The 26,210-nt window shown below is 38.4% G+C and overlaps 1 protein-coding gene, 1 long non-coding RNA gene and 1 other non-coding gene across 3 annotated transcripts; all 3 read right to left on the reverse strand.

Moving 5' to 3' along the window:
• Positions 1–1,695: 1,695 nt before the first annotated feature.
• On the reverse strand, positions 1,696–1,768 carry Trnam-cau (transfer RNA methionine (anticodon CAU)). Its single transcript has one exon. It is a non-coding gene; the product is annotated as a tRNA-Met (tRNA).
• A 6,318-nt stretch (positions 1,769–8,086) lies between these two features.
• On the reverse strand, positions 8,087–9,773 carry LOC139820875 (uncharacterized). The gene is made up of 3 exons (XM_071791462.1): positions 9,705–9,773; positions 8,824–9,587; positions 8,087–8,327 (listed from the first exon to the last, which is right to left on the reverse strand). Exons 1-3 carry the CDS (start codon positions 9,771–9,773, stop codon positions 8,087–8,089), a joined length of 1,074 nt encoding a protein of 357 aa, XP_071647563.1.
• Positions 9,774–18,027: 8,254 nt separating this feature from the next.
• On the reverse strand, positions 18,028–19,385 carry LOC139820560 (uncharacterized). Its single transcript, XR_011734015.1, has 3 exons — positions 18,836–19,385; positions 18,549–18,759; positions 18,028–18,343 (listed from the first exon to the last, which is right to left on the reverse strand). It is a non-coding gene; the product is annotated as an uncharacterized lncRNA (long non-coding RNA).
• Between the last annotated feature and the right edge of the window lie 6,825 nt (positions 19,386–26,210).

Below are 26,210 nucleotides of genomic sequence, written 5' to 3' on the forward strand. Positions count from 1 at the left end.
ATAAGGGGGCAAAACTGAGTGTAACGAAGCTCTGACTTTTTAATTGGAATATATTCAAAAAGCGGTACGCCTTTTCACCGCGATGCGCCGTGAATACGACCTGAATCAACGCGGATTCCACCGGACTCGCTGTGGATCAACTAGAAATTTCCCGATTTCCGGAAATCGCACGGAGTGACACGGAAAAGACACAGCGTCTCATTCCCCTCCCCCTCTTTTTAATGGCGCGTCTCAATGACGATGTAAAATATGCTAAGTGAAAGCAGGGTTTTTTTAGTCTATTCGTAAATAGAGACCATTGCCTCGATAATTGCACGTTCTACAAACGTGCGTGAGTATGACGATTAATGAATCGTGTCACCAACAATTGAAAATTATACGATTTCAGAATTGAAAAAATTCACCCGGATAACCAAATCTGTCGAGAACAGATTTTGGAAGCTGCCTGCTTTGGATTATTGCCTGCTGCAAACTTTGTCGATAAAATGCCAGCAGAAATATAAGAATATCTACTAATAGAATATAATAGCATACTGACTGTAGAAACTGAGCAAAATCTGCCGTTTCGTAATTGTTTAAATGTTTACGCAATGATAAATCAGATAAATATACATATATACTGCTCGGTTTCTGCCGACAAAATATGAGTTTAATGCGAACACAGATGATATCGAATCTGTTACGATAGATATCTGAGCAAATCTGCTTCCATCAATCTGTTTTCGCATCACAGGCAGTTTGCTTGCTGGACAGTTATAAATGTTATAATTTACTAATGATAAATCATTTTGATTATTATTTTTCTCATTAAAACGATTTGCACAAAGTACCTTTTCTGAAGAAAGTTATGAAACATCAGATTACTATTGTAAGAAACCGCGAGCGATGGCTATTCCTTCAGGAAGACGGCGCGCGGCACAGCCCGCGGCGAATCGAGCTTAATGGGCTGTTTGCTTGCAAATTGTGCTACCGCTAAAGGGCAGCAAACAATTCACGACTCATTTTAACTTCAACATTTCAATCCCGAGAGCCGACAGACCCTTCTTGCGGGCGTCGCATTTACATAATTGTCTCTTGTGCTCCGTTTCTTTTCCAAGCGAACCGCTTTTCCCTTATTGTTCATTTTCCGTAAATTTTAAGGATCCAAGAAGCAATAAAAGCACTTTATATATCGCTTGTAATAAACAATTAAGAATTCTGCTTTAACTATAAAATCTTTATTTATATAAAAGAAGAGTTAGAGCATTTTCTTATTAACATTTTATAAATAATTTCATCACATATAGAATAAGAATTAACGTTTATTGGATTTTTTAACTATTACTAGACACTACAGACGCGCGCGCTTCGCGCGCGCCATTTAGCTTTAACATTATGCTATTGTATAATAATCGCGACACGACGCAAGCTGTCACATCATGACACACACGACGCACTACACGCACGAAACTCGCAACACTCCGCGATGACAGTCCCTCACGGGATGAAGCAAGCTACGCGGCGCGGCAATCAATCGAGATAGCCAATCGGCATCGCGGAAAAGAGGCTTCAATTTTACGATACAAACGAAATTCACTCAGGTAACACACGCCTTTTTTAAAAGTGGATATGTCATATAATATAAACGATGGACAAAATACGAGATGTCACCTAAGTTGCTCTTATGTAACAAAAAATAAAAAATAATGCAAAAAATGCCCCGGGTGAGGATCGAACTCACGACCTTAAGATTATGAGACTTACGCGCTGCCTACTGCGCTACCGAGGCTATTGCGAGAAAGTTTACTTCTTGTATCTTTCGTATCTTAAGTACATAAGATAAATATGTTCAACAGATTTACGTAATATTCGTATATACTTGACCAGAAATTAACGTCTTTTCAAAGAACCTCTAAGTATGAAATCGTTTGTATTTCATATAAAAACTTTTGAAGTGCAATTGAAAAGTTTTGCGAGTCATTCGTTTATAACTGTGGCAAAACTTCCGAAAACGTCCATGCTCACAATTAGTCAGTATGGACTAGAGTTTAATACAATCGCCATTGATAATCCCCTTTAATCATCGCGTCAAAATTGATTATTTCGCTTTTTGACTTCGTTTTTTTACTCATGTTGTAAAATAGTTTTCCGATTGTGTAGAATATTTATATTTAGAGAGAAAGAAATTTATAAAGATTGCTATATTGATCGTAGAGTAGAGAAAACAATAACTTAACATTTTACAAAGTAGTGTCACATTTAAACTAGAACATTTGTATCGAATAATTCAGACAAATTAGGAAATTTGTTTCTACGTGACTAATATCTATTTCTGATTGGGGACGATTTGAGAACTCATTGAAAAAATTTAATTTCTTTTTACATTTAAATTTAGGTCACCGTAGATTAAACTTGTTACTTTAGAAGTTATTGTTAAATGGTGCATTTTATTTAACATTTTGTGTTATCTTTTCAAATTATTTAAAGGTTGCTAATTCATTTAAAGATTCGTCTTTTGAACATTTTTTTCAGTAACTTGTATTCCGCACTTCACTGTCGTGGAATAAAATTATTTTATGTTTTAAAAGATGGAGACTAATTCTTTCGAATTAATCCAGATGTACGCATATATACTGTATATATTTGATTAATAAGTAATTTATCTGAGACTATTTATTTATTATTGAAAAAATTAATAATTATTTTTTACTAATTATTAATTTTCAAATAAATAGTTATTTATTTTTTATAAATTATCTATTAGTTATTTTAATAATAAAGAATTTATTTCTACTAATTACCAGTTTACAAAAGAAATTAATTCATATTTACCTAAATACTAACTTTCACAAACTAGATATTTTTCTTTGACAAATTACCAATTCTTTAAGTAATCTACACTTCTCACAAAAATTAAAGGAATACTAAATTTATTTTTAAAAATAGGCAAAATTCAAGCAGCTGTAACTTTGTTAAAAATGAACAAAATTTAAATTTAAAAAGAGGATTTTAAAGCTTGAAATTTCTACTTTCAAAAAGTTACTATTATTTTTTAGTTTCTGTGAGTTTGGTAATTTTTACTTATAGAAAACTACGAGCTGGACAAAATAGAAAATTTTTCTTTTACTTTGTAAGCCTGTCATGTCCATAAAAAAAAAATCCGCAAAAATTTTCGACTTTTTAACGTAAAAGCTTGAAGTTTTTCTTTCAAAATCTTTTTTTAAAAATGTTTTTACAATTTTTTGTTACTAATTTATCGCGGATTGAACAAGAAATAAGCTTTTTGACTTTGATTGCTCATAACTCCCCTTAGAAATCATCGTATTGCAATTCAAAAAACAGATTCTTAAAGCTGAAACTTTGCTCTATTAAACGGTATAATTGCCAAATTTTTTTAAATAACATAGATATTGATACAAATTGATGAAAATAATGTAAAAATTAGCGATTTTTATCTTTTTCATTTTGACCCAGAAAACAATTGTACAGAACAACAACGCAGACACGTAGAAACATTTTTAAAAGAAGATTTTGGAAGGAAAATTTCAAGCTTTCACATTAGGAAGTTTTCGCAGATTTTTTTTGCACGTGACAGGACTACAAAGTGAGAGAAAAAATTTCTATTTTGTCCAGCTCGTAGTTTTCTATATGCAAAAGTTACCAAACTTACAGAAACTAAAAAATAATAGTAACCTTTCGAAAGTAGAGGTTTTAAGCTTGTAATTTAAATATTGTTGCGCTCGCCGAGTCGTTCGTTCACTCGCACTCTCTCTCACTCGCGCAACCGGTATTCGCGGTCAATGAGACGACACAATGTAAGAAAAGGATAGACTCGTTTATTAAGTAGAGCAAACGGATTTGAACACAGAATCGAGCTGTCACGTCCGCTCGGAGACGGAGGCTCAGAACAAACAACAATAAATCGTAGTAAATCGATATCAATAAACAGCTGGTCGTCAGGGACGATCTTCGACTTCTGTTCGTGCAACGGGTGTCTCAGCGCAACACTGCCCCCCTTCTTCAAGATTGTCGTCCCGACAATCCTGGAGGGCAGTTTTCGAGAGACAACGGCTCTTCTTCGGCACAAACTCCAGGGCATTAGGTCGGCTTCCTGCCCTACCCCGAGCTGCTGCTGCTACGGGTTACCGGGCGCCGATCCTTTCCCAGCCCAATCCGCCCGAAGTTCCGGACTCGTATCCTCTTCACGGACTCCAGGGCACCAGGTCGGCTTCCTGCCCTCCCCGAGCTGCTGCTACGGGTTACCGGGCGCCGACCCTTACTAGGCCCAATCCGCTCAGCTCCGAGTACGTCGTCCTCTTCCCAGCCGGTACCAGAAGAGGTCCCCATTCGGCACTTCCAGGGGGAACTGGCCAGGCTCCCCTACGCCGATTCTAGGGTGACCCTCTTCCAGCTTCTCCCTCGCAGGCCCGGTCGTCGCTGCTCTTCCTTCCAATCTTCGGACAAAGGGGGGGGGAACTTCCCGTGGACCCTGCACCCCGCAGGGCTCCCCAGGTCCCCGCCCGGCATTTGCCCTATGGCTCACGGGAAAAACCACGGGTCAAAAACCGTGAGCAGGCGGTCTTCTTTTTTAAAAAAAAGGTTCTCCCTCGAAGAGATTTCGCAGGTGATTTGCGAAGCGGTAGGTGGGATCTTCTCCCAGATCCGTAGACTTACCTCTGAGGAAGAACAAAACACAACACGCAGTAACAAGGAACAACACAATCTTAATTTATTTCTAACATTCTACCCTTTTCAGAATTCTTCTTAAAATTTTGCGACATGTTTTCCTCTCCAAAACGCAATTTTATTTCTTTTAATTCCGCGAACTCTTCGACGTCCTCTATTGATACTAAAATTGAACGCACCTTTCCCCGTAAGCAAGAGGCCAACGTACGTCACAGTTTTCATTGCGTCCCCCCAGCGATTCGCGCGCGCGATTAAATTGAATTGCGAGAAGAATTTTCGCAGCAAAACTGTCCCATCGAATATATCGCCGTTTGGGTATAAGCTCAAGCTTATATATAGCCCAAATTAGTGCAAGCATTTCTATCCCCCGCGTTTGCAACTCGCGACCCCAAAAGTCTCCGGTAGCTCTTAACCCAGAAGGACTTAGCTGGTTAAGACGCAGGAGTTCCTCTTCCTGCCGTAGCAACGTCGCTGCGAACTCCGCTTCCTTCCGCGCTTGCTCCTCTCGCAGCTGGCGTAACTTCTGTTGAGCGGCCTGCAACGTCGTTTCTGCGGAATACTCTGGGGTGCTTGCCCGAGCCCTTTTTCTCGTCGGCGCCGTCGTCATCGTCTCGTCTGTCGCCCGTCCAATCTCTTCCGCCCGTCCTATCGTCGCTCGTCGCTCGTATAATCCTCGCTTGTACGATCCCGGACGAGCCCCCAAAATGTTGCGCTCGCCGAGTCGTTCGTTCACTCGCACTCTCTCTCACTCGCGCAACCGGTACTCGCGGTCAATGAGACGACACAATGTAAGAAAAGGATAGACTCGTTTATTAAGTAAAGCAAACAGATTTGAACACAGAATCGAGCTGTCACGTCCGCTCGGAGACGGAGACTCAGAACAAACAACAACAAATCGTAGTAAATCGATATCAATAAACAGCTGGTCGTCAGGGACGATCTTCGACTTCCGTTCGTGCAACGGGTGTCTCAGCGCGGGCGCAACAATATTATTCATTTTTAACAAAATTACAGCTGCTTGAATTTTGCCTATTTTTAAAGATAAATTTAGTGTTCCTTCAATTTTTGTGAGAAATGTATAATTTACTTTTATTTAAATATTATTAATTTTTATGTATTTGCTGTTATTGCTAATTTTGTGAACAATTAAAAAATAAAAAATAAAAATGTTTTGCAGATTCTCTTGCTTAACACTACAAAATAGGTGATATCAGTACAAAATTACCTTTTTCAAAAAAGGTAAAAAAAAGTGCCAAGTACACGCAATGTATTTTGTAAATTCAAAAATCTAACCTAAGTGGTAGCTTTATATCTTTTTCACAAAATTATATTACCTAACTTAACTCAAGTGACATGTATTTAAAAAAAAAGATGTAAAATCTTTATTTTCTTCTTCACAAAATTATATTACCTAACTTAACTCAAGTGGCATGTATTACAAAAAAAAGGTAAAATCTTTAAATTAAATTGCGCCAATTGTAAAGAGAATACGTATATTGCTTTGAAAGATAATTGTTATGCAACTACTTTAAAGAAATAAAACCCAAGTGGTATCTTCGTATTCCTATTCAAGGGTCTTCCTATTCCAACCCAAGTGGTAATAGCTTCTTAATTCTCCTTAACAAATTTTTAATATTACAAAGAATCATTTTAATTACAAAGAATTAAAGAAGTAACAGTACAAAATAAAAATATTTAATTAAAACAAAATAAATAAATTTTTCTTGTAAAAAAACTTGGCGCTGCTTTTTTACTCCTGTTGCATTCTTCCCTAAATTATGTTTATTGTTTTTTTATTCAATCAAAAATCTTAGTACTAATGTTTAAATTTTAATGTGTAAATTTCAAAGTCTAGCAGCGCCAAGTTTTTTTACAAGAAAAATTTATTTATTTTGTTTTAATTAAATATTTTTATTTTGTACTGTTACTTCTTTAATTCTTTGTAATTAAAATAATTCTTTGTAATATTAAAAATTTGTTAACTTTCAAAGCAATATACGTATTCTCTTTACAATTGGCGCAATTTAATTTAAAGATTTCACATCTTTTTTTGTAATACCATGTCACTTGAGTTAAGTTAGGTAATATAATTTTGTGAAGAAGAAAATAAAGATTTTACATCTTTTTTTTTTAAATACATGTCACTTGAGTTAAATTAGGTAATATAATTTTGTGAAAAAGATATAAAGCTACCACTTATAGGTTAGATACATGTCACTTGAGTTAAGTTAGGTAATATAATTTTGTGAAAAAGATATAAAGCTACCACTTAGGTTAGATTTTTGAATTTACAAAATACATTGCGTGTACTTGGCACTTTTTTTACCTTTTTTGAAAAAGGTAATTTTGTACTGTTTATTTGACATTGCATCGATTGTAAAATCCCACTTGTGCTACTAAGCTGACCGAAGCTAACCCTTTATCAATTTATAAAAAGGTTAAATTTAAAATTAGAAAAAAGTGTGCAAATTAGAAACTTGCACATTGCTTCCTCATTTTATTACATATCGTTATACCATTGCTCCTATTTTATTTCGCTCATAAAGCTTCCTCTATGAGGAAGCCAATTAAACTAATAAATACTAATAATTACGCATCAAATAAAATATAAGCTTATTTTTAATCACAAAAGTTCTATACTATTATATAAAGGAGAAAAGTTTGTTTGTTCCATTGTTCAGAGTAATCTTAAAAACTATTGATACGATTTCAAAAATTTTTGTGGATAGCTTATATCTTTCTGAGTAACATAAGCTATGTGCCATTGTGCTACAACCCAATAAAAAAAAAAAATCGGGATATTAAAAATTGTAAATTCTTTAAAAGAGTCGTACTTAATGACTTTTCTTTTTCAGATTTTCCTTATAATTCTTAATACGAAATGTAATAATTGTTTTTTAATAAATGTGTATTTATTTTTAACCACAAAATATCTAAAAATTGTACAATAATAATTTTATAAAAAATTAGTATTAGAGAATTTAAGTCGCCAGTGAATAATTAAAATTAACAGAGATATTGCGAGCGACCCAATTGGCCAAATTTTATTGATTTACAACGCTACGTTTCGACCGTGGATCCGGTCCTTTTCAAGCGATCTCTCACAAATATATTCGTCAGGCATAATGCCCTAACTACGCCGAATCTAGAAACTAAACAACATATTTCAGTACTCCGCAATAAGTAAAAGACAATAAAAAATCCGTAATTATACAATTAGAAACTTACATATTTGTGCGTCAGGATCAAACAATACAATATAAAATATTCGTTAAACGGCATACTTCGTTAGATGTTTGTGTCATGTCAGAGCCGTGCGGTGGTAAAATTTAGACTGACGAACTTGACAATATAAAAACAAACAGTTGCCGTAGTAATAAGCTAGGACATAGAGAGGGAAGTAGCGAAGAAGGGGAAGGAGTTATAATTCTTTTATGATATGTTCGTAGAGAACGTTAAGATTCTCCGTGTCCTTTTGTAAATTGATAGTGCCGTCAAATTTTTTAATAAAAAACATCTCCGCTAATTCCCTCTTTCTAGTATGTCTTTCTTGGTGCAATATTTCTGGCTTCCCCCAGTCAAAATCATGCCCATAAGACATTCTGTGTTCGCTCACTACGGAATGATTACTAGTGTGCTTTCTGATATCGCCCTGGTGTTCCCTGAGGCGCGTGCACAAATGTCTCTTAGTCTGCCCAATATACGTAGCCTTGCAATCCCTGCAGTTTATCTTGTACATATACTGTGTCGGTTTTTTTAAGGTCGTCAATTCTATCCTTACCTCGTCTTATTAGGCAATCGAGTTTTTTAGGGACTGTAAATAAGGTGGTAATGTGGATTTCTTTTAACGTGCGACAAATGCTATTACTCAACTTTTTGATATAAGGTAAAGGTATGCAGTTTTTTAAATCGAAGGTTGCATTATGGTCAATCGAGGTGTTATGTGTATTGTTGCGTGTTTTGAGAATGTTTAGACGCTTGGCGATGTGTTTATTAACGATTGGTTTAGGAAAGCTATTATTGTACAAAATTTCTTTGACTATTTTAATATTGCCGTCATGAAATTTTTCATCTGAGAGTAATATGGCGCGGTCAACCAAACTGGTGATAGTGTTTAATTTATATTTTAACGGATGGTTAGAATGAAAATTTATGTACCGTCCCGAGAACGTTGGTTTGCGATACCAATTAGTTGTCAGTCTGTTACCGTTCCTGATAACAGTCGTGTCAAGAAAATTGAGTGACGCATTTGTTTCAATTTCATAAGTGAACCTAAGTCTGGGATGATATCCGTTGAAGATCTTTAATATTAAGCCCACACTTTTTTTGGGAACCACCGCGAATATGTCATCCACATATCTAATAAATATCGGGATATTACAATTTAAAAGGCTTAGGCAATGCGTCTCTAAGTCGTCCATGACGATATCAGCAGCATCGGGCGATAACAGAGATCCCATGGGGCTGCCGAAAATTTGTTCATAAATTTCGCCGTTAAAGCTGAAACTAGTGGACGATAAGATAAGGTCAATTGCGTGTAAAAACTGTGGTAAATTTAGGTCAGTCTTTTTAGAAATGTGGTTCCACCTTTTTTCTATTCCCTTTAGAACTAAATCTTTAGGGATGTTCGTGAATAATGCCGTGACGTCTAATGAGATAAGTATTTCGTCATCCTTGATTTCCTTATTATTGATAAACCTCGCAAAGGACCAACTATCTTTAATATGTGATTTCGGTTCCGGAATTGACGAGTGTAAGGTCTTTTGGAGGAGACTAGCAACATTATAGAGCGGGCTTCCCAACGCTGAGACAATAATGCGTAACGGGAAGCCAGCCTTATGAACTTTCGGCAGTCCGTAGGCTCTCGGTAAATTTCCGTTGGTGCAATTTAGTATTCTATACATTCCATCACTAATGATGCCCTTGTCATGCCAAGATTTAACCAATTCATGAATTTTTGATGTAATTTTATTAATCGGATCTTTTTTCAATTTTTTATAAGTATTTTGGTCTCCAAGCAATTCAGTCATTTGGTTTACATACGCGTTCTTATCCAGAATAACAGTTACTTGGCCTTTGTCAGCCTTGGTGACAAGGATCATCGTCATTGTCCCGCAAGAAATTCTTGCAAGTAGTAAATTCTCTTGTAAAAAATCTATCGATATGGTTAACATGTCTATTCACACTGAGGAACTTGTGTAGCGAATTAGTAATGGAACGGCGTGTTTCCTCTACGAAGCTCTCCGGAATTTTATATGTATTAAATTCAAAATTTTTAATAATGTCTAGAGCGGAGCACAAACGATTTTTTCTCTCTCTCGGATTAATGGGTAAAGCGAAATTTCCACCTAAGCTTAAAAAATTTAATATATTACTTGGTATAGATTTACTACTCGCATTTATAATCCATTTGCTGCGATCTATGCTCGAAAATGAGTTGTAAAAGGTATTTTGTTGAGTCATAATTGTATTAAATTTACTTATTAATCTTAATCTAGTTTCATAGTCATATGTCGATCTATGGTGTAAGTGTTAAATGTATAAAAGTTTTGTATTACGTCATTCGGTAAAATAGAGAAGCAAGTGTGTCCTCGATTTTCTTAACATTAGATCGCAGAAATTTTAAATCAAAGTTGATATCTTTGATTTCAAGGTTAAGCATGTTTCGTTGGTAACGTTTTTTCAAGATGTTGGACTTGCGAATTGCACTGTTGCTTTGAAAGATGATGTTGAGTCTCAGGTTATATATGTGTGGAGGTAAGACGTCATTTTATAAAAAATGTATATTTTTAATCACAAAAGTTATTTTTGAGTACATTAAATTTTGCAAGTTTAATTTCTTTCTTGAATATTTTTTAATTATTTGCAGTTATTTTTGGTTTTTTTTCTTTTTTTTCGGTATTTTTTCTTTTTCATCTTTTTTCTCCTGTCCAAGCTCGAGTTTATTTTTCTGTTCTTCTAATTCTTCTTTTTTCTTCTGTCCAAGCTTGAATTTATTTTTCTGTTCTTCTAATTCTTCTTGTTCTCTTTCGAAATTTATTGCTACCCTTAGTAAAAAATCATCCCATCTGTCTTCCAATACTATAATTTTTAAACCATCAATTAATCATCTTTTTAACTATTAACCATTTTTAATATTATTAATTATGTTATATTAAAATTATATATATATATATATATATATATATATATATATATATATATATGGGACGTTTCACGTCAACCGGATCACTTGTCTGCCCAAAATTTGAAGCGACCTACAAAGACGTTCGATAGCTCAAAAAATTAGTCTTTACTAGTACTTTCGAAAGTCATGTGCCCCGTTTTGAAATCCAAGATGGCTGATCCAATATGGCGGCTGAAAGCCTGAAAATTGGAGAAAAATCTACATAATTTAACGTAATCATGTTTTTAAATATTGATTTGGTTTTGAAATGGTTTGGTAAGGAGTTTTCAGTGTCTGTGATGTTGAATCTGGGAGCTAGTTGAAGTTTGGAACGTTCCTAGAGCGATTGAAGTTTGGAACGTTCCTGGATTTTTTAAAAATGATTTGTCCCATTTCTCCTTTAGCACAGAGACATTTCTGAGTGATAAATACGAAATACATAAGAGACCGAACCGATACACCCTGCGGAAGACACCCTTATACTCAAAAAACCTACCCCCCGACCACTTTAAATATTCTGGCTACGCTGAAAACGATTTGTCCCATTTCTCCTTCGGCACAGAGCAACTACTAAATGCCGCACACAAAATACATAAGAGACCGAACCGATACACCCTGCGGAAAACACCCTTATACTCAAAAAACCTACCCCCGGACTACTTTAAATATTCTGGCTACGCTGAAAACGATTTGTCCCATTTCTCCTTCGGCACAGAGCAACTACTAAATGCCGCACACAAAATACATAAGAGACCGAACCGATACACCCTGCGGAAAACATCCTTATACTCAAAAAACCTACCCCCGGGCCACTTTAAATATTTTGGCTATGCTGAAAACGATTTGTCCCATTTCTTCTTTGGCACAAAGCAACTTATAAATTTTCTGTAAAATTCATAATTTTAACAAATCGTTTGCAGCGTAGCCAGAATATTTAAAGAGGTCCGGGGGTAGGTTTTTTGAGTATAAGGGTGTCTTCCGCAGGGTGTATCGGTTTGGTGTCTTATGTATTTTATTGTGTCTAGCATTTAGAAGTTACTCTGTGCCGAAGAAGAAATAGGACAAATCGTTTGCAGCGTAGCCAGAATAGTTAAAGTGGTCCGGGGGTAGGTTTTTTTAGTATAAGGGTGTCTTTCGCAGGGCGTATCGGTTCGGTCTCTTATGTACTTTGTGTCAGGCACTTAGAAGTTGCTCTGTGCCAAAGGAGAAATGGGACAAATCGTTTTCAGCGTAGCCAGAATATTTAAAGTGGTCCGGGGGTAGGTTTTTTGAGTATAAGCGTGTCTTCCGCAGAGTGTATCGGTTCGGTCTTTTATGTATTTTGTGTGTGGCATTTAGTAGTTGGTCTGTGCCGAAGGAGAAATGGGACAAATCGTTTTCGGCGTAGCCAGAATATTTAAAGTGGTCGGGGGGTAGGTTTTTTGAGTATAAGGGTGTCTTCCGCAGGGTGTATCGGTTCGGTCTCTTATGTATTTCGTATTTATCACTCAGAAATGTCTCTGTGCTAAAGGAGAAATGGGACAAATCATTTTTAAAAAATCCAGGAACGTTCCAAACTTCAATCGCTCCAGGAACGTTCCAAACTTCAACTAGCTCCCAGATTCAACATCACAGACACTGAAAACTCCTTACCAAACCATTTCAAAACCGAATCAATATTTAAAAACATGATTACGTTAAATTATGTAGATTTTTCTCCAATTTTCAGGCTTTCAGTCGCCATATTGGATCAGCCATCTTGGATTTCAAAACGGGGCACATGACTTTCGAAAGTACTAGTAAAAACTAATTTTTTGAGCTATCGAACGTCTTTGTAGGTCGCTTCAAATTTTGGGCAGACAAGTGATCCGGTTGACGTGAAACGTCCATATATATATATATATATATATATATATATATATATATATATATATATATATATTGTATTATCTATGTGTGTTACTGATATTTAAATATACTCGTATATATTTCTTTAAAAAAATATTTAAAGAAATATACATAATAAAAATTAATTAATCAATTATTGTTTTTACTTACAATTTCTCAATTTTTCTATTTCCTTATTTTTGTTGGTTAATTCCTTCATTTCAATCGAATATTTCGGTTAATAGTATATTGTACAACTAGTGGGAAAAGTAGTCGATTCTGAATGAGTGTGAAGTTGGGTGTGATGGTGAGCGACCATCACACTCATTTGGGCTCGACCACTCTTCCCACGAGTTGTTCATACTATTTTTCCTAACAAGAGCGTGAAACAGGCCGCTTTTCGCGCTTGTTTTACAATTTCATTTCTCCGCCTTTTTTAATAATTCCACAAACAGGTTTTATGGAAAATCAATACATCAAACTTCGTACTGATTGTATTGATTTTCTCAGTACATAAGAAACGTCATTTGTCGGCGACACGTTTTACATGAATGCTTTGCATTTCGAGACAGTTCGCGTTTTCGTAAGACAATTTAGAAATTATTGTGAATATTTGTCGGCCATGCGAACAGTATAGAAAGAAATAAAGTGAATAATAAGTTTAAGTATTTCTATTCGAACTGAGTAAAGTGTTGTGGTAAAGCTCTTTCGATATGTGATGTTCCTGAGAAAACGAAATTGTGACAAGCAGATTGGTGAATTTCGAATCTTTTTTGTTAAAAAATTATAGCAGCCACTCATTTTTATATTAGAATTTTTGGTAAATATGCAGTCAAAATATTTGGTAAATATGACATCGAAATATTATAAATATTAATTATAAACAAACGGGACATGAGCGACGATTTTCCTTCTCAGAATCTTTTTTTCGACCCAAAATACACAAAATAAAAAAGTTTCAATAAAATTGGAGAGGTTGGCGCTAGCATATTTATCTCCGTGATTTGATGAAGTCTTCAGTATTCTTGGAACCGTTGTTCATAAAGGTAAATAAACAAAATTAAAATTTTGGTCTTTTTTTTAGATTATTATTTCGTACAATTTAAATTATTAATTTTTATAATTACTTGAAATCATTCTTTAAAATTCGAAATGCCTAAAAAAAATCACAGCTGTCTAAAAAAAATTCTGATGCCAGACGTATACATTTAAATAGGCTTAAGGTATTCCTTTCACGGAGGAGCGTATTTGGTAGGCGCTTAAGCAGGGCCTCAGCAAACTCTTGTATATTGCATTAAACTTATATAAAATCAAGTTATAATTGATTATTATGTTTAATTATAAGAAAAAAGTGAAAATATTATGTGTATCTAGAAATTTTTCATTTTTCGGTAAATTTTACTGTCAGAACAATATAGCAACGCTGTGCTTTTCAGGGCGTCGATTGTAAAATGTGAAGTTGATAATAAAAGTGCCAATGTTAAGTGTCAATTTCATTAATCAAAGAATATTGTGACATTTTCTTTTCATCAAAGAGAGATTTTATAATAATAATGAGTGATAAGAAACATAAAGTGAGGAGTAATGTGGGCAAAAATAAGGGACAATTTGTGAAAATAAAAGTTGATAATAAACCGTACGTTATGAATGAAATGTGACATGAGCGTACAGCTTGCAGCGCCAGCGTTGCCAAATAATTCCTTGAAAGTCGCCATCAAAAATATTCATCTATAAACCACATTTCAAGTCAACTTTTAACATAAATATTTTGTTTAAATATTCGGTGACTGTATTTTTATCGGCACTATCGAAAGTATAGAGTTTAGCGAATATGTAGCGCAGTTAATATTTAATATCTTAAATCTTAAGATAAACAAATTATTACATTGAAATGTAGAAAATAGACTTTTTCGATAACGTCACATATAAAATATCAAATTTGCAAAATCATAATTCTTCTTTATATGTTCGGTAATGTGGTTTTTTTCTGGCGTAAAGATATGCATTTTAACTTTCTCGTACCAAAAAATCAGTTAATTCTTAAGGGGATCCTGCAGCCGTATGATTTACCGACATTATCGTTAATCGATAGATCTTTTAATTGGCTTTACAGAATTGCAAGTTTTTGGTCTAGAATTAAAGTCCGCACAAAAATCTAGGGTGAAAAACGCGATTTTATATCAAAAGCACCAAAAAATTAAAAATATTACTTATTGGGGCACATACACAGCTGTCACCTGACGACAATGTTTGCTTAAAACAAAAATTCTACAATTTATACGTACATAATGTTTATCATCCACCCTTGGGAAAACATGTAGGAATAATATCGTGTAAGTAGAAGTATAAGATTCAATGCGTACAAAAAAAGATCCATCTAATAATTATTTTAGTAATGCAAATACGGATGCAGGATGACAAGAAGAGCAGCAACAGTAGTTGCCGGATCTTGCGTAAGATGGCGAGCAATCGAAAAAAGGACAGATGTCATTTCGTTAGACAAAGACAGATATAGGGAAAACAAAAATTAGAAAGGTTGACATTATCGACATCGAGGAAGTTCGCCAGTTGCTGGAGCCGTCTGTATAACCGACAAAATTACCATTTTCTATGTTATCGACTATATCTGTCCTTGTATGGACAAAGATATAGACAAGGATAGCACACTACATTGCACGCACACATACGTACGATGCACATCGACATTATACTTTTATATTACGCTTCCAAATCTTGATTTCGAGGGTTTATCGATGTTTTTCTTGTTGTGCAATTCGGGGGAACTTGTTTTCGCGTTCGTACCAATGGTATATCTCTTATATGAAATACATCTTGTGACGAGCTGACAGCTCGCCGCAACTCGAGACGCCATATTGGGATAAAAGTAGGATAAGGAAATCTGTACTTCCGTAATTTTTTCTCGTTTTCTATATAAAATCGGAGTTCCCCTGAATCATTAATGTATGTACTGCAATTCTGGAGAAGAATTTTTAATTCTGTCAAATTAATACGACGCTACGTGCCGACAAAAAATGCCGGTAAAACAGACGGCTCCAGCATCCCCTTAAGACTTTGGTGTCATGAAAAGAATACCTTAATGAAACAGAAGAAGCATGAGAAGCTCGGTTGTCTCAAAATAGATTAGCATGTTCTTCTCGACAAACTGTGGAAAATTTTGATAAAAGAGAAAATGTTTACAACAGTTAGGTATGCGTATATCTACTGTGACGTGAACGGTTCGCCGCGCGTGGCAGCGCCCCGCCGCCATCACAAGGCGCGGGTTCGCGCCCACGGGCGAACCACGAGAGCGACCGCGAAATCTCCAAAGGGCCTACCGAAACTTTAGAATGCGCATGGTGGAAGAACACAGGTGTGCTCATGCGCATATATTTCTAACAGCCAATAAGAAATTGATGCCAGATACCTCCATCTTGCCGCTGTACAGTTTGAATTTGGCGTTATGTCATTAATGTCAGAGCCTCCGCACAAGACTTTTGTGTGGTAACGTAGTGTAACGAAAAGTGGGTCAACGCACAAGAAACGTATCGGTTACAGCGTTATACGTCAATACGTTTCTTGTGCGTTGATCTACGTTACGTTACCATAGGGAAGTTTTGTGCGGAGGCTCTAACCGATACGTTTCTTGTGTGTTGATCCACGTTTATAAGTTATAAAGCCCCTTGCACAATGCCAGGCAACAGGCAATAGGAACAGGAAATAGAAATCAGAAATCATGTATAAATGCAGAATAAACAGTGACACAGGCAATAGACACAGAGTTTCCGTCACGTTGGAAATTCTGTGCCTATTGCCTATTGCCAACCAATCATAGCATTTGAATTTTTTAGGTTGTAATTAACGATTTTTTGGTTATTTCCTGTTCCTATTGCCTGTTGCCTGGCATTGTGCAAGGGGCTTTACGCTACGCTATCATACGAGAGTCTTGTGCGAGGCTGCGGTGCGAGCCTTACTTATTTATTTTTATGTTTCACTTATTTATTTTTGTGTTTAATTTATATATAAGAAGAACAATCGTTGAAGAATAAATCAGTTTGAAAAATATATGAGATTAATATTGCATACGTATATGATATAATTACAAAGTATATAAAAACATATACATGTAATGCGTACTTATTTTTAATGTTAGTAATTTTTCTCATTTTTCTTGTTTTCTTCCTTTTATATATGCGTCACTTTTTTACTCATGATATGTCACAAAGTCACTTGGTACAACCTTAAATGATTTGAAACTGCCACTTAAAAATGGCTGCATCTGGCATCTGCGCAGAACCGTATGAAATTCATCACGAGTATGAGCACACCTGTGTTCTTCCACCATGAGAATGCGTATCATTTATTCATTTTATTTTATTTTGTATTGTATGAAAATGTGGCACCTCGCCGAGGCATTGCGCTTCGGGACCGGGATTGCGGAAGCCGGCGACGGGAGCGAGACCCACGGCAAGAGACTGAGCGGCGCGAGGATATTGCGAGACCCATTGAGGAGTCCGACCGCGGGGCGTGGAATAGACACGCACGGCGCAGCTGATCGGCGAGAGGCCGAGAGGGCCGCGATAAGGCCTTTCTCCCCCTAGAAGGCGAGAGCTACCTCCAAACCAACCCCGGGACATCCAAGCGGATCTGGGACGCCTGGCCAGCGTTTCTTCGGTTGGCGAGGAGACCTTCGGACGAGGGAGTCGAGCCCGAACACACTAAACATCGGGCGGAAAAATCTACGGCACCAAGGACACCTGGGGGCGCAAAGGATTCTCGCAGGAAGCCTGCGACAGCGCGCGTGTGATCCGCGACGCGCTCAGCCCCGATTGGTCGCGACAACGCGCCTGATTACCATGGCACGCAACCCCCAAGGAGGGGCGCGCTTTCGATTCCACATCGAGTGGATCACGCTCGATCTCTCCTAGAGATGGGCAAACGGTTCATCTCAGTGAGTGGTTCGGAGTCAGTTCACTCCCTAAAATGAGTCGGTTCTTTCGTACGGTTCATTTTACGGTTCTTTTTTCTTTATAAAAATCTTGGTTTATTTATACATACATTATTTTATTTCGATTTTTTTATACAGGAAAAACTTATATTATTAATATTTGTCCAACCGTCGCACGTTAAGCAGATGGCTTGCGAATCAGCTAATCGACTAGATATTTTAATTATAATTTCGTTGTGTATGGAAGACAATAGAGAATTGGACAATGTTTTGCGACTAGGCAAACTATAACTAGGGCACAAAAGGTTGACAAACTTCTTAAATTCTTTGTCTTCTACTATTGAAAATGGCTGATACTCCTTGCACACCGTTCTTAATAATTGAATGTCAATTAATCTGCTTTTATTTAACGATACAGGTTTAATAATATCAACATATCTACTTATTGAACACTGTTGATTGACTAAGTTTGGAGTGTCTGAGAGAGATCGCGATCGACCGTCTGCTGAAGGTGAATCTTCCCGCAAAAGTGGCACAGTTGGATGTTTACTTTTTAAATGCCTTTTGAGGTTCCCAGTGGATGATCCTCCAGGCATTGATATATCCTGATTGCAATACCGACATCGTCCTTTTTTATCTTTCTTATCCTTGGTAAAATGATACCAAATGTTGCTCGTACCTCGGGGCCAAGACATTTTAATCTAAAAATATTAATTACTAAATAATAAAAAAACGTCATCGATCAATACATATTAGAAATCTGCCCAGAAACTTTCTGGGCAGAAAGAAGAAGAAGAACGAGCGACTGCTCACGATTGCTAGGCTAGCGGAGTATCGGCTAAACGCAGCCAATGATTGTCAAATTCTGATAAGTGATAGCTGTTTACAAGAAATAGAGATAGTTACTTTTTTAGCTGCTCGATTTGCCAATCCAAGTATCCAAGTCGCTAGATTTGGCCATCATATGGTGCAAAGCTAAACCGATCAAGGTTCTCCGCCGGAGAGCGTAGCCGTTGTTAACGGCTCCATACGAGACCTCGCTGTTTCGACTGATGCTTTAGGATTAGGACCCGTAGAAGAGCAGTAAACGAGTAAACCGTAGAGTAGCTGGGTAAATCTAAGGTACAAACAGGTAATGGAACAAAGCATAAACAGAGAAATTACACGCTGCACATAGGCCACATAGTACTTACGGATTGTCCTCGTCGTCGTTGTTCGTCTTCGTCGACCTCTGATTTTACGTTTCACCGCCGTGATCAACACAATGAAACAAGCGAATCGTCGCCGAGTTTCTGTTAAATAAAACAATACGACCGGGGGACTCTTGTAAGGACGGAATTATTCGCTGCACTCGCGTCAAATCGAGCCCCAAGTCGCTCGCAATCGGCGATACACACCAAATTGTTTAACACGTACATAATTAGCATTTTCGACGAAGTAAAATGAGCTGCACGGCTGCACGTGCACACGGAATGCGCAACTGAACGCGGTAAAGCCCCTTGCACAATGCCAGGCAACAGGCAATAGGAACAGGAAATAACCAAAAAATCGTTAATTACAACCTAAAAAATTCAAATGCTATGATTGGTTGGCAATAGGCAATAGGCACAGAATTTCCAACGTGACGGAAACTTTGTGTCTATTGCCTGTGTCACTGTTTATTCTGCATTTATACATGATTTCTGATTTCTATTCCCTGTTCCTATTGCCTGTTGCCTGGCATTGTGCAAGGGGCTTAACAGTTACCGCGCGGCGACAGTTGGCGAACTTTGATTGGCTACTGCGTCGCTTCTTGCCGCGCAAGCGTGTTGCGTCCCATGTGTAGGAGCCAATAGGAAAATAATTGATTACCAAGAAAACTGGGCTCCGGTAACTTAGCCGGTCAACTTCGACTTTATTAATTTTCATATTTTTTTATCGTTTGTTGGTCGTTTGTTGGTGATTGTTGGCCTAATTACAACGTTTGTTGGTTCTTAATTTTTTTTTAAATTTAAAAAGAAAAATTAGCATTAAGTTAGCCGGAAAAATTTTATTTTTAATTTCAAAAAAGCCTAATCGATGCGTAATCGTTTGCTGATGATTGTTGGTCTAATTTTAGCGTTTGTTGGTTTATTATTAGTCTTAAAAACGAAAAAAAAACGAAAAATTATCTCACATATTAAAGTAATCGAAGATTGGTTTATTTGCCTACGACTTAAGCTTTATTTCTATCAATTTAAGGCTAACATCTATAAAACTGCCATATGAATACGGGCCTTAACATCGGCAGAAAATCACGAAAAGATAAGAAACATGGTGGTTCGTGGGAAGCACACACACACACACACACACAACGGGGGGGTGCGAAGGGGGGGCCTTCGGCCCCCCCTTCCCCCGCACCCACCTCGCCGGTAGGCTGCGTGGACCTCGCTTTACAACATAAAGTACATGCTAAGTTGTAAAACGAAATTATAAAGTACATGCATGGGGGAGGGTGCAGGGGAGAAAAGCCTTTCTATTCACGTGCGCTCACGCATGTAAGTCTCCTTGCACCCCTCCATGCATGTGCTTTATAATTTCGTTTTACAACTTAGCATGTACTTTATGTTGTAAAGCGAGGTCCACGCAGCCTACCGGCGAGGTGGGTGCGGGGGAGGGGGGGCCAAAGGCCCCCCCCTCGCACCCCTCCCGTTGTGTGTGTGTGCTTCCCACGAACCACCATGTTTCTTGATCTTTTCGCGACTTTCTGCCGATGTTAAGGCCCGTATTCATATGGCAGTTTTATAGATGTTAGCCTTAAATTGATAGAAATAAAGCTTAAGTCGTAGGCAAATAAACCAATCTTCGATTACTTTAATATGTGAGATAATTTTTCGTTTTTTTTCGTTTTTAAGACTAATAATAAACCAACAAACGCTAAAATTAGACCAACAATCATCAGCAAACGATTACGCATCGATTAGGCTTTTTTGAAATTAAAAATAAAATTTTTCCGGCTAACTTAATGCTAATTTTTCTTTTTAAATTTAAAAAAAAATTAAGAACCAACAAACGTTGTAATTAGGCCAACAATCACCAACAAACGACCAACAAACGATAAAAAAATATGAAAATTAATAAAGTCGAAGTTGACCGGCTAAGTTACCAGAGCTAGAAAACTGGTTCTTCGATTGTTCGATATCTCTAGAATTTCTAGTTAGTAACATTTATCCTCCATAATGCTATATAGTGGAGGGAGTTGGGAACTAGGAAATGAACCATGGTTCTTTTTTTACGAACCGTTTCTGAAACGTTCCTTGATGTGAACCGGTTCAATTGAACGGTTCACGAACCGCCTGCCCATCTCTAATCTCTCCAGATCTCTCCTGGTTCGCTTTCGCTCGCCGACTCAAGCAGACGTCTCGCGAATAAAGTCTGTCGAGGAAATTATCGAGCCTCCGGATTCCGAGCGAATGGATCATCCCCGGCGCCTGTGACGATGCTTCAGAATCGCCCGGGAATCAATGGGACCGGTGAGGTTGCCCTCCACCGTAATTAGTGTGTAAACAGCCACGGTAAAGCCGCGAATGTCGCGTTTTGTTCCGCCCCGACCTGCCGTTCTCGGATATCGCGTATGTGTAGCGGTTTTCGAGTTGGTGTTAGTGCACATCGTCGGACGCGACGTACGCCGGACGTGGCGGGGAAAAATAGCTGGAAACGGCATAATCTAGAGTCTCGTGGAATTTCGACTCGCGACCGAGTTTCGTGAGTTCTCGACTTGGTGTTGACGGTCGGTGGCGGACACAATAAGGAGCCTCGCGACGACATATCTGTGCGCTGCTAGGATCGGCCTCCTGGGGATCGCGATCGCGGGGTCGCGAGATCGTGGATTCGCGGCATCCGGTCGTAGATGGAGTTTCGCGCATTTGAAATTTTCGCGTGGTAACAAGCGTCAGCAATCTGCTCTCGGGGTTCGCGTCGGTATTCCCTTATCGCGTGTCGTCGGAGAGTGGCCCTGCGGGGTACCTGCCTACGCGCTGCGTAAAGACCAGCGCTGCGTCGTCATTCGCGATTGTGCGAGACGATTATTGTTCAACGCGTAAATATAAAATCGCTGTCTTTGTCTTTGTGTTATTCGTGATAAGGGTGCCGCGAGCGATTTCGAGATCGCGTCGACGTTACCTGTGTAGTCTATATTTGTGATTCAATCGTTCTTTATTTTACAAACGTACATAAAGTCCGGGAACAATCCCTCGTTCATTTACCGCATGGCTTTCTCGACCGATCTATCTCTATCGCTATGTCTCGCACGCACTTATTATTCTCTCTCTACTAAGTCCGTTCCGTACTTCTCGCTCAGCGACTCGAATCTCTCTGCTGTCCGTTCGTGCCTTCCTTCGGCACGCGCGAAGGCTTCCCCTACTCTATTTCACCTTTCCAGAGACTTCCTACTTATTTTCATGCTAACGCCATTCAACTGACACGTGCCTATCTCTATTTGAAATTTGTCCGCTTATACTTATTCGAAAATCTTACAGATCCGGCCGTCCTGACCATGCAGTTCGTCCTCGAACTGTTACATTCTGTTAAATAATTCGTTAATAAATAATCCAGCGCAATTTACAATTTGACTTGTCATTATTTTACGGATACCATCAACATACAATTTATACTTCGGCGTCGTTATCGGAATTTTGTATATCTAGTGGTGCTTTGATGTCGCCTAACTCTGATTCCGCCGAGGGTTCATTTATTCGTATCCATGGCTTTAACTTATCGGGAGAGAGAATAGTATTGTACGGCTTTGACGTAAGGGGATATCCTGGTATATCAGTTACTACGAATCTATTTTTCTGAAGCACCGCTTTAATCTGATATGGCCCTTTATATTTCTGTAATAATTTCTTGTTTGTCCCCGGTTTATGTTGCGTTACCCGAACCATAACAAGATCTCCTTCCTTATACCGTGTACATTTCTTATGACGCTTAATTATCGTATTGTTGCTTGTTATATTCCTGCATCTTTCGATTAATAGTCTTCGCCACATCTCTTACTTGCTGTCGCTCCTCACAATAATTTTCATCGATTCCTCGCAGTGAATTAATTATTTCACGCAATTTATCATCTAAAACATTTCTACTATCATAACCCAACAAAACTTTACTGGGTGTCGCATTAATGGCCTTATGCAAAGTATTATTTATGACATATTGTGCTGTGCCAATCTCATTCTTCCAATCAGCCGGATTATCCACAATTTTAGACAACGTAGACTTTAGAAATCTGTTGACGCGCTCCACCTGCCCATTTGCCCACGGAGACGCAACGGCAGTCAGTACATGTTTGATATTCTTACCGTTAACAAACTCTTTAAAGATATGAGACGTGAACGACGTACCGCGGTCACTGATAATTCTCCTTGGACAACCAAAAAGCGCAAAGATAGGTATCAGCACTTGAATCACTTCCTCCGAACCAGTGGTTTTAGTTGGAAGCAACCAAACAAATTTTGAAAACGCGTCAACCACAACCAGAAGATACTTATATCCATCTGAGGTAACTTCGAGCGGACCAAAATGGTCCATATGTAATGTTTGCATTGGAGTGTCCTCCTTCTCGAAAATCTCTAACTCTCCCTCCGTTTTTCCAGCTGTAAGCGAATAAGTCAGACACTTTACACAATTGTCTATGTACTGTCTAATTTTAAGTTTTAACGCGGGAAACCAATAATGACTAAGAATTCCGTGTATAGTCTTGTCTAGCCCTACGTGACCCATGTCGTCGTGATGTATACGAATGATGTTTACAATCATGCCTTCCGGAACAACGAATAACGGTTTATCTTTACAAACTCGGAATAACAACCTATCTATCAAGGTGAGATTAACGCTACCTCTCAATTCGACGATTTCGGCAATTTCCTTAAATTTTGGATCCATTAACTGACGATACATAAGCTCGTCTTAGATCGTTATTGCATTAATTGACTGTATATTTCTACTCAACGTATCCACGTGTTTCATTTTCTCTGCAGAATGATGAACCATCTCAAATTTATAATTTTGCATGTTCAATGTCCAACGCGCGATTCTAGGATTTATATTAATTTTTTTCATCGCCAAAACCAATGAATTGCAATCCGTTATTATTCGAAAAGAGATACCCTGCAAATAGACATGAAACCGTTCCAATGCCTTGACAATAGCCAGCGTCTCCAGCTCATAACTATGATATCTCTTTTCGACATCCGTAGTAGCTCTACTAAAATAAGCTATGGAGGCCATACTACCGGTCCCCTGCCTCTGGAAAAGAATCGCTCCAAAACCCAAACCGCTAGCATCCGTGTGCAACTCAGTTTCGGCCGCTGGATTGTAAATGCACAGAACCGGAGATGAAGTTAATTCTCTTTTCAAAGTCTCAAAAGCTTGCATACAGTCGATATTGAAATCGAACGTAGAATCGCTTTCCGTCAGATTTTGCAACGGCCTTGCCCTTAGAGCGTAATCTTTTATAAATCGCCGAAAATAGTTTGTTAGACCTAAAAACGACTGAATTTGCTTCACCGTCGTAGGTCGAGGAAAATCCAATATCGCCTGAACATGTTTTTCACACAAGGTTACACCATGCTTTGATATGTTATATCCTAAAAATTCTATTTCTTTCTTCAAAAACATATACACTTAGTTAAATTTAGTTCCAAACCGTATTTTTTTTAAATAATTAACACCTCTCTCAAGATTTCTAGATTTTCTTCCACCGTTTCGGTTGCAATGAACATATCATCGAAATAAATTAACAACTTATTTTTTCGCCTAAGCTCCTCGAAAATTTCGAGCAATCGTTTTTGAAATTCAGCGGGACCTTCTGAATAACCAAACGGCATCATCACGCTTTCAAATTGCCCATCGGATGTTGCAAAAGAGAAATATTTTGTATCCTCCGGATGTATCGGAATCTGATAAAAACCATCTTTTAAGTCGAGCTTTGTAAAGATAATTTTTCCATGCAATTGGAATTGGTCGATTTGATCCTCAATAACAGGGAAAGGAAATTTTTGCGGGTCTATTCGTTGATTTAACGGTCTTAGATCTATACACATACATGCTTTACCGTTGGCTCTAGTAACCAAAACTACTCTCGCGCAATAAGGAGATCTACTTGGCTTAATAATGCCTCTCTTTAATAAGTCGTCGGTAATTTCCCGTAGAATTTTTCTTTCCGCGAAAGACATTCTACGAGGTGAGTATCTAAACAAAGATGTATCCTTTAAATAAACTCTAACCGAAATCGCTAACTTTCAATAATTTATTGTTCCCGCAGAATTTCGCATATGCCGATTTCTTAATCTACCGGACTACCCGTGTCTACAAGCGCACTCAAGAATCTATCGTCATTTTCGACAAACGCAACTCGCACGCACGCTTCCTCCGCCCGATGATTTACCGCCACGTTGATCGTTGACTCGCTCGTTGATTCCGCCTCCGGCTCGTCACTCAGCTGATTCAGCGATGCTCCCGACGGAGTCCGTCCTCCCGTTGGACAGGCGCTACTGAGATGACCCAGTTGACCGCATTTGAAACAGGTCGGTCTCGAATTGTAGCGGCAATCCTTAGAAAGGTGACCTGGCCGTTTACAAGTAAAGCACGTCACCGCACCCGGCCGCCCCGTGGATGGTCCCGGTCTCTCTGCCGCTCTTGCCTCCAGCCCCGGACGTCGGGCAGCCACATTATTCTCGGAAATTTTACGCATATAATTAATAAAATCCGGCACAGACTCCCCCCAGAAACCTAACGCCAAACTTCTCAACCAATGTTCCTTGACACCGTCCGCCAATAGCTCGATTTTCTCTTTCTCAGAGACATTCAACTGCTGCATAAGCTTAAGCTTGTCTTCAGCATAGTCCACGAATTTTTCAGACTGAGCTCTCCACGATCTAGCGCTCACTCTATTTAATATAAAGGTATACGTTTCTTTTCGCTCGAAATAGCGACGTAATTGAAATTTTAATTCCTCCCACGTGGCCACCGATTCCACTGACTTAAGGGCTCTATGATTTAGCTGACTTACCGCCGACAGCAATAAAACCTCGTCAGACACCTTGTGCAGCCTGCCGATACTGCCAATACGTTCGATCCACTGAACCACGTTCTCCTCCTCTCCACCGGCAAATGCGGGTATTAGCTTGGTCGAGAATTTAATCTGACTCCAATTCTGCCCGGAACCGGCCGTGGCCTCACTGGCACAAGACGCCGCTGCTCCGTCCATCACCGGCGTGCTCCTTGCAGACATCTCTGGCTGAGCTCTGGGCACCAGACCTTCGAATGCCCGCGTCACCGCATGAACCAATTGTTGGAAATCCTCCGGATGCAGCCGTCCCACCGCCAACAACCCACCGGGCACAGAGGACTCGTCACCCGTTTTCTCTAGTGTCCCTGACACTAGTTTTCTCTTGCAACTGGAGCTCCGCTCCCATATTCGCCTCTTCCGAATTATGCGCTGCAACCGTGACTCCCTCCGGCTAGCCCGTTCTCTCGAAATAGTCCGAAATCCGATCGAATAGCGTGCTTCTATCTCCACGTATTTCGAGATTATTCTGCCGAGCCACTTCT

Source organism: Temnothorax longispinosus, chromosome 10, assembly GCF_030848805.1.
Source record: "Temnothorax longispinosus isolate EJ_2023e chromosome 10, Tlon_JGU_v1, whole genome shotgun sequence".
Taxonomy (NCBI): Eukaryota; Metazoa; Arthropoda; class Insecta; order Hymenoptera; family Formicidae; genus Temnothorax; species Temnothorax longispinosus.